The 10,000-nt window shown below is 38.9% G+C and overlaps 1 protein-coding gene across 1 annotated transcript in view; it reads right to left on the bottom strand.

The window, feature by feature from the left end:
- Window positions 1–10,000, bottom strand: part of LOC125045725 (phenoloxidase-activating factor 3-like) — a 21,644-nt gene that overhangs the window by 783 nt on the left and 10,861 nt on the right. The window contains exons 4-10 of the mRNA XM_047643156.1: window positions 8,864–8,960; window positions 7,192–7,318; window positions 4,054–4,150; window positions 3,305–3,425; window positions 2,670–2,769; window positions 2,280–2,467; window positions 290–403 (exon numbers count right to left, since the gene is read on the bottom strand). Coding sequence (XP_047499112.1) covers window positions 290–403; window positions 2,280–2,467; window positions 2,670–2,769; window positions 3,305–3,425; window positions 4,054–4,150; window positions 7,192–7,318; window positions 8,864–8,960 — 844 coding nt within the window. The remainder of the gene's footprint in view (window positions 1–289; window positions 404–2,279; window positions 2,468–2,669; window positions 2,770–3,304; window positions 3,426–4,053; window positions 4,151–7,191; window positions 7,319–8,863; window positions 8,961–10,000) is intronic.

The raw sequence follows: 10,000 nt of genomic DNA, 5'->3' as shown, positions 1-10,000 counted from the left end.
CAATCAATTAGTGTCTGTTTATTTTTCATTTAAATATTTCTTTTCTTCATCTTCTCTGCGCGAGTGTCTTATTAAATACGGTGTTTGTTTTTATCACATCACATATAATTTAACATCACTGATGACATCATTAACCTAATAAGGTTAGTGATGGCATCATTAACTTCGTCACTCATCGCTGTCATCATTAATGTTATCGTCATTATGATTACCTTATAATCCTCACCACCCTAACCACCAATCCTTGTCTTTTAATTACGCGTTAATTAGACTAATTTCCTGTCCTTACCCCTCGCAGTGGAGCCCCAGCCAGCCGCCCAGGCGCTTCTGCCCTGGAATTCTTGCTCAGAGAAGCCCATGTCTCGGACAGGGTCGACCGGGAGACACACGGGCGCCACGAAGACTGGGGGGGGGGGGGGGGGAGAGAAAGATACGGTTAATGTATGGCAATGAAAATATCTATGCAAGGGAGTATATGTATATACATGTGTGTGTGTGTGTGTGTGTGTGTGTGTGTGTGTGTGTGTGTATAGGCCTTTTTTGTAGCATCCCAAAACCCCTAACACTTTGATACATTATTTCATGCTGTATCATGGTCGCTGCAAAACATGATAGCATCGAAGTTTATACTGACATGCAAATATAATATGCTGGTATGAATTGTCATTAAATGCAAAACATTATGGAATCTTCGGATAAAATGGAAGAAGTGCCTGACTACTCAACAACTTCAACTGTTTATATACACCACTTTTCGTTTCACAAGACTGTAAAAACCTTCAAATGTACTACTTAGATTCAGTCAAAATATTTCTATTCTTATTGCATACATTGGTCTTCCTATGAAAAGTGGAAGTTGCATAAGGTTCCACCGCGAATGAGCTCTGTGTCCGAATCAGATATCTTGATAATTCCAGTAATCGTGGGCATTTATTTATCAAATAGATTAAACTATACCAACAAATCAAGATACATAGACTCTCTTCTGATATTCTTTAGCCTGTAAGGTTCATAGAAGTACAGAATGATTTTGAAGACATTTATCTCATCGAAGTCAATACCATGTCAAATGACTCGGACACGTTGGAAATTCTTACCATGTCGTTCCAGCGACCGTCATGATTGACTTCAAATTTTACCTATATCGAGTGAACATGTATTTGATGTACTGCTAAAAAGGCACAGAAACTTTTGGGCACATTTTATATGTATATATATAGATGTTTGTTTTTTATGTGCTACGTAATAAATCAAAATATAAATCCCTATCTGAGACTACGTAAAATATATATGAAAAATATCACACTGAATGGCTGACCAGAGTGTATCACGGTAGAGGCATACACTTTGATACAAAACGAAAAGGTGTTTCAACAGGTGCCAAATAATGGTTTTGAGCTCCAACAGAGTTATATAACAATTTCTGTTTTGGTCTAGATTTAAAGCGTCTGCCTTGTTCCTTTTATTTATTAATTTATTCTTTATCATTATTTTTCTACCATTATGATTATTTTTGAGGGGTTAGGACACGATGGACAGAATAAAACCCCATCAGGGTTCAAAGACCATTGAGTGCCAGTGCCATTTCTCCATCACATTAATATACTCTCTTGGCATTGCAAGTTGAGTAATTTAATTCAAGAACAGTAAATTATAACTGAACAAATCTAGGGAATACAGTATTAAGTATACAGCTGTCAAGATCACTAAAAGAAAAAGATTTTCTTTTGATTAAGTTTTAAAGTTGCACACAATCCAGACTTGAGGAGTATAGTAATTGGTGACGAGAAGGAAACCCATTTCTCCTTCGTCATTTTTTTCTGCCAAACAAGAGATCTTTGCATATCTTCTGTCACTATATAATACTTAATTTTAAATTTCTGAATGCTATGTTTTCACGAATCTGTCCACTTATCGATTCAGGAAAAAATGAAAGGGTAACTGGTAAGTTGTAATCAGATATATATAATATATCATCAATATAAACGATACAAAACCCTTTCAAATACTCGGAGAAGAGAGGTCGGGAACTTTGCCACTGTGAGGTATTCAAAAATTTGACTTCCAAAAACTATGATAGCAAGGGCGATGGATGCATAAGCTGGAACAAAACACTCACAAGATAAAGAAACAAAAACACAAATTTCTGTAGTCTGGACATTTCACGCACCCTTATTCTTTTAAAAGAAGGAAAAAGAGAAAAGGCAATTGAAGCTGAAATAAAGAACACTTGGCAAAAATCTGAAAAACGAGAAATGGATATAACAAAAGACACTTACGCGGGTGTAAGACGGCCGGACGACTCAACCGGAGGAGGGCGATGTCGTTGCATTCCGTGCACGGGGAGCCGTACTGGGGATGTCGGATGATCGTCTCCACGGGAATATCCTGCGGCGGAGGAGCGCAGCGCCCTTTGGAGCAGTCTGGGTTGAAGGAGAGCGTGTGCTCCCCGATCCTAGCTATTTCCCTGGAGTTGAAAGAGGGTGAGAGATTCCATTGAAAATGACGTAAGTTTATCTCTTGATACTCCTCGTCATGGAGTCAAATTTCTTCAAACCTTTAACCTAAGCTGAACAAGGTTTAATGCTTGTCACATTCAATGTCTGAATCGTTGCTAACTCAGTCACTAAGATCAACTTATTCCACCAGGCTTGACTTCAGTGACTCACAGCACAAGACCGAGTCTCTCCTTGAAGCAGTGAGCGGCGGTGAGGACGTAGCGGTCGGACACGAGCACTCCGCCGCAGAACCACGAGCGGCGTCCGTTCACTGTAGGTTCAGGGAGGAACAGTGTCAAGTAACGTGGTAACGTGTCGGCCTCTCAATTGAGGCCTCGGTGGTTCGCGCCCCGGTTACTGCTGTGGCTGGGTACCTCGTGGGTAAGGACTAAGCTCAGTCGATTCAGCACCAACTGGCTAACGGTGATCGACGGCATAAGTGGGCACAGGCCGGGCTCTCTTCATAAGCAAAGCCTGGGCGAGGCTTAGCTTCCCACATCTGTCTACTTTTAAGTACTTACTTTTTAATGACCTGCTTTGGAGGAAATAGTTAGTGGCCAGGTAATTGCTACGGTTAAATGCCAATTCGTTGATTGGAAAACTAATGCTTTAATAAGAATCGTCTTTCACTTATAGAAAGTGACAGAATAATTTCTACTCTTACGCCCGCCCTACACATTTCAAACTTCAGATCAAATACATTATACTATATATATATATATATTTACATTTATATACATATTTATCTACATATATAAATATACAAATATATATACTCAACAGAAAAACTTGGCTCCAGAACCGACCTGAGCCGCGCAGAACCACCATCCAGGGCCAGGCGCCGAGAGGGGCGTCTTCACCGTCGATGATCTTGTCGACGATTCCTTGGCTCCCGCACTCCACGTTGGGGCGGCTGGGGGGCGCCGTCTGAGGGGGAGGGGGGGGTTCAAATTACAGGGAAGCTTGTGTGTAAATACAAACCCAAAGCGTGTGCTTGTAGGTTTGTGTATGTGCGAGCTGACATGCAGAAATACATCTTCAAGCATTTGAAATAGGGGAACGGCAACAACTATCGAACAGACAAGCTAAATACACAAAAAGGAAAATTGCCGATAGTATTGACGGTACTTTTACACACTACTTTCGCATAACCGATCGCGACGATTTTGGTATCGATGGATTCCTCTCACTCTAATTTAATCATATCGGAATTATGCTGCGCAATCCTCTAAGATCCTCACATTCTTGGCTCTAATAGCAGGGGAGGGTATGGAAGGTACCAGGGGAATTGCGGGTAAAATGTGAATATTCTGAATCAGTCACTATATTGTCTACGGGGTATAGCCTCTTGTATTATATAATATAGTGACTCACTCTGTGTATATTATTCATATTTTGCCCCGCAATTTTCTTCCATGCCCTCATCCGCTATCAGGACCAAGAATAGAGGGATGGGGAGGGGGGGGGGCGCAGCATAATTCCTACATATATGTGTACTAGAGGCTGAGAGAAATGCACACACACACACACACAACGACGTCATTTTCAAAACTACCTGCACGACTGGAGGCCTTGTGGGCGCAGCAGTGACGGGCAAGCTCTGGGAGGGACAACACACGAGAGGCACGTTGTTCAGAAACGAGCAGATGGAACTGGAAGGAGAAATTCACTGATTACGGACGTCATGTTGGAAGGAGAGAACTATGAACATGAAATCTAAGAGGATTCCGAAACTGTTGTACTTCTCATTTTTTTTTTTTTTTTTTTTCTGCCGTGTCAATGTTTAATCTCAGTGAGGTAATGGAATGAAACATCTGTAGTTTATATAAGGAAAGGTGGGATAGCAACAATGAATAACATGATATCGAGGTAATGCCGAATACATACGTGATAACCAAACACTTGTAATTAACAGAATGAACAGGTAAGCACTGATACCTGCTACTTAAAAAAAAAAAAGAAAAGAAAAAAAAATGCAGAACAAGAAAAGAACAAGGACAGTGAATACGAAGGAAACGTTTATTCTTTATAATATGACGAAAATACTCGATATATAACATTGGTTATTCATTCTGAAATTAATATCAATTTATTAAGTCGACAATCTACTTACTTAGAAACCTGAAATATAGATATTGCGTATTGATATAAAGAATACTGTTGGTACTTTTCAATGCATTTAACAGCAAAATATTTTTAGAATAACTCGAGCATGACATAACTTTATGAATATTATTATCATTACATTATCAGTATCGCCAGTACTGCTTTCGTCACATATACTATAATTGCATTTATATCAATGTCCCTAATGATGACTGATAATGACAACGTAATCTGCCACATATCTATTAAACCTGATGTTATAGTTCTAAACTGAAAGATACATATATAAGCATACGCAACACACACACACACACACAAACATATATATGTATATATATATATATATATTTGTGGCATCTGTCAGTCACTAATGGCCATTGATCTGCGCCCTGAAGAGTCATGACCTTTGCACCATACACCACGCCAAATGAGACCAGAAACTATCACTTCTCGTGTTGTGTCGTCTCCTTGCAGCAGCACTGGAGGGTCCTCTCCAGGGCGCAGGCAAGGACGAGGGTGATATGGAAGACAGGCTGTTGGCCATGCAGTGAGTACTCCCTCTCCGTCACTGAGGTAGTACATGCAGCTTAGCACCAGACAGTTACGAGAGTTAATTGCTATTGCAAATTGCTATCCAAAATGCAACACCAAATCTGTCCAGAAGCCATTAGGAAACAGCAGTGAGTTTGAACAAAAGAAGTCAGTGTCGCAGCGTGTTTTGCCAACCAGCAATTGCTTTGCGCACGTTATGGAAACTTCCTCTCGGGAAATGGTCTATGGATTTTATCTAGGTCTGCGTTAGGGTGACAGCGGTTGAATCACTCTTTGGATTTTCCTCATTTCGCTTGGGTGGATTAGCGCTCTCTACTTAGCAATTTTCCGCTAGCGTGCTAAGAAAATCGGCGAGAATTTGAGAGATAATAATCCGACTATAAATGTTCTCTCTCGACATCCTGGTCGGGAGTAATTTCGATTCACAATGACGTAAAGAAGGAAAAGAATGGAGAGCTATATCCCTAAACTTTCGGCCATTTATAAACAGTAACATAAATAAAAACGATAGATCGGGCCATTAACAAGGCATTTGCAAATCTTACTGAATTAAGAAAAAAAAAAAAATCCTTCATGATAGTTGTAATTTTCGTCAAAATCAGGTACCAAGTAAGTTTAAAAGGAACTCGTTATCTTGCCTGATTATTTATCCATTTATATGTCAAGACTGTATAGCAAGGTTTGCACTATTCTACTTGTTGCACGTTGATATGCAATCCCGCATGCAATTTGCCAGAGGTAGCCTAGACTCCTCTAGAGAAAAATGATCTCAGCTTCATCACAATCTCTCATTTGGTTTGAAAAGTTAATTTACTTAATTTGTATTTGTTTACTTCTAAAGAAACATTAGGCCGAGAACTTTCACTTGGTGATTAAGGAAGAATTAATTGGTGTTGATGGATGTGGAGAAGTAATAATGACCAGAACTAAAAATAATAATAACCTTAAAATAATAATAATACCACTGTTGTTTCCACTTCTACAACGCCTACTACTATTCGTAGCATTGCCACCACGATTTAGTATATCAATAAAATTCATCGACAGAATGACTTATCCTGTTTCTTCTCCGAAGAGGAAAAAAAGAGAGAAAAAGTATAAGATTCGAAACGAAGTGAAAATACTCGATTCCCTTTCCATAAAAACTATAACTCTATTGATCTCTTTGTCGCTTATATCATTTATTTCCTGCAGTGCTCTGACTTCGCGTAACTTTCTTCTCATATGTTCCTGCGATTTTCTTCATGGTGGACTAACTTTAGTACTTAGTAGACTACATATTTAAAATATTTAGGGAATGCAATTTTGTTTTTGTTTAAACATCTTTCATTCACTGTTTTAAACATGCCAAAAAGTGCGATTTTTCAGTGCGTTCGTCGAGCACGTGAAATCAGCTGATTCGAAATTAACAGTATTTTTCCTCCTATTCTAAAGATATGAAAAATGGAGATAAAGAGAGAGAGGATTATTAGAGAAGATAGTTTGACTTGGGCCGTAATAACAACCGGAAATAATTATACTTCAATAGTAATAGATAATACTAATGAATCACGAAGAATGACTCGTGTAACAAGATACGTAAATGTGTTTGTGTCCGGTGCTGTATCCTTTTCTCTCTCTCTCATTTCCAATGATTCTCGCGCTTCTTCTTCTTCTTCTCTCTCCCTTTTCCCTGTCTTCCTCTCCCTCTCTCCCTCTCTCTCCTTCCTCTCTCCTTTCTCCCCTTCCTCACAATCTCCTTCTCTCCCTCCTTCTCCCCTTTCTCTGATTCTCTTTCCTTCCCCAATCCCTCCACTCACCCTTCAAATCACTTCACCGCACGAGAGAGAGAGGGAGAGAGAGAGAGAGAGCGAGAGAGAGAGAGAGAGAGAGAGAGAGAGAGAGAGAGAGAGAGAGAGAGAGAGAGAGAGAGAGAGAGAGAGAGAGAAAGAAAGAGAGAAGGAGAGAAAAGAAAGAGAGAGAGAGAGAGAGAGAGAAATAGTGAGAGAGAGAAAGAGTGAGAGAAAGAGAGGAAGAACGAAAGAAAGAGACCCACTTCCTCAATACGTCGAGCGAACCCGGGGGCGCCGTCCCTTGCCTGGCGCTCTGCAGAAGGCTATTCAGCACAGAACACTCCCTGATAGGTCCGCAAGTCCCCGTCAGCCCTTCTGGCGTCCTGCAGCCTGCGGAGAAAGGATTAGGAAATTATATTGTCGTAGAATCTCTAAATGTACGTGAAGGGTCTAGAGAATCTGTGTGCGTGTACGTAAATAAACGTTAAACCAAGAATATTAACTAAATATAAACCATAAAAAATAACTAAATATAAACCATAAAAAATAACTCAATATAAACCATAAAAAATAACTCAATATAAAAACCAGCAACAGAAATAAAAATCTCAGAGTTAGCTGAACGGAATAACAAGAATAAGAACAAGTTTATATAAAACACATAAAGAACTCGGTGTAATGCAATCCTTGCCGGATTTTGTCAGCGTTTCGATAAACATCCACAGGAAGGCCGGACCTGGGCCTTCCCTCCTGGGGTTTTCTGATTAACTTACATACTTACTTACTTTCTCATTCATGAACACACACACACACACGTGCGCATGTGTGTGTGTGTGTGTGTGTGTGTGTGTGTGTGTGTAATGTGTACATATACATACATACATACATACATATATATACCTGGTATATATAGGTATGAATATATATACACATACATATGTGTGTGTATGTGTGTCTGTGTCTGTGTGTGTGTGTGTGGGTGTGTGTGTGTATGTGTGTGTGTGTGTTGTGTGTGTGTGTGTGTTTGTTTTTTTTTGTGTGTGATATATAAATATGGTTGTATATATGTGTGTGTGTACACACACACATTCACATTCATATACATATAATATATACATATATATGTATGTATATATACATATATATGAATGTGTATATATATACATACATACATATATATATGTATATATATACATTATATATGTATATATGAATATAAACATATGCATGAACAAACGCATACGGAGGCAAAACCAAGAACGCACATCGCACAATGCTTCCCACCAGCCGAGGCACAATAACCACCCAGGGATACTCAAGAAATTCTCAAGAAACGCTCAAAAAATACTCAAGGAACACTCAAGAAACACTCAAGGAACACTCAAGAAATACTAAAGGAACACTCAAGAAACACTCAAGGAACACTCAAGAAATACTAAAGGAACACTCAAAAAATACTCAAGGAACACTCAAGAAATACTCAAGGAATACTCAAGAAATACTCAAGGAACACTCAAGGAACACTCAAAAAATACTCAAGGTACACTCAAGGAACACTCAAGAAATACTTAAGGAACACACAAGGAACACTCAAGAAATACTCAAGGAACACTCAAGAAATACTCAAGGAACACTCAAGAAATTTTCAAGGAACACTCAAGAAATTCTCAAGGAACACTCAAGAAATACTCAAGGAACTTTCAAGGAACACTCAAGAAATTCTCAAGGAACACTCAAGAAATACTCAAGGAACACTCAAGAAATTCTCAAGGAACACTCAAGAAATACTCAAGGAACACTCAAGAAATTCTCAAGGAACACTCAAGAAATACTCAAGGAACACTCAAGAAATACTTAAAGAATACTCAAGAAAAACTAAAAGAATACTCAAGGAACACTCAAGGAATATTCGACCAATACTCAAGGAATACTCACTACTCCCGCTGGCCTGAGATGTCACGGAGGACACCATGAGTGCCATCGCCACTGCGGTCACGGCCTGCCACCCCATCCTGGCTGCCTGCTCGCCTGCCTGAAGAGGGACAGAGACGTCAGGTAAGTTTGCTTTCTTGGAACCAAAATCGGCCTTTCTGGTTCATTGCTTTCGACGAGGGGGATTTTATCACTTTCTCTCTATCATTCTATTAATATAAATATTTATCTTAGTTTTATGTCTGTTGTCTACCTCATATTCTTTCTCTATGGCTATTTAAGGCTGAATTGCTGATGGGCAATAATGCATGGTCTACGATTTCTTTTTATCAGTTCTGTGTTTTTCGTTGCCCTCCTGCGAGACATGATACTCGACTTCATTTGTATCATCTGAAATCGAGATTCTGTAGGAAAACCGCAAGCCAAACTAAGAGAAAATAGATGGATAGATAGAGTAAAAGAGAAATCGAGATTCTGTAGGAAAATCGCAAGCCAAACTAAGAGAAAAATAGATAGATAGATAGAAAGAGTAAAAGAGAAAGAGAGAGAGAGGAAAATGTAAAGGCCTTTTCCACCTCCGCTTTCTCTCTGGTTCATAATCAATAAAACATAAAAATCAGATAAAATATATTATATAAAAACTATCTGCGGTTTCTATTTGCCCGCTGAGAATTCTCTGAAAAAAACAAGTATTTCTCCACATATCATATATAAAAGGTACGCCTTCTTAGCATAACACAACAACCACTCCATCCTGAACATAATTACAAAGTTCTATGTCGTAATAATGCCAAATGAGCTTGACTGTATTATTCTTTTTCATAACACCTTCCCTAGAATATGACAATTGCATCTTTTTCAGCAGAACCAGTGTTGTTGTGTCACGGACCAGTAGCATACCTGTTCGACATTGTTACCTGTTTAGAAAACCGACAGGTAATATCTCGGTATTCGTTGTCAATTTAATCTGTTGCGGAAAGTATTAATATAACAACAGTTTACGTGCTAGAAAATCATACATTTCGTAAACATAGCAAAGCTTGCATTAAAAGAAATCACATATTCTTTTTTTTTTGTAATGGGCAATTGTAATAGGAAAAGCGTTTTATTTTCTGTTCTGGAAACTCTACGCAGACCGGT

The sequence above is a fragment of the Penaeus chinensis genome, chromosome 37, assembly GCF_019202785.1.
Source record: "Penaeus chinensis breed Huanghai No. 1 chromosome 37, ASM1920278v2, whole genome shotgun sequence".
NCBI lineage: Eukaryota > Metazoa > Arthropoda > Malacostraca > Decapoda > Penaeidae > Penaeus > Penaeus chinensis.
The sequence above is the reverse complement of the archived record's forward strand: the minus strand, read 5'-3'. Positions and strand labels throughout refer to the sequence as shown.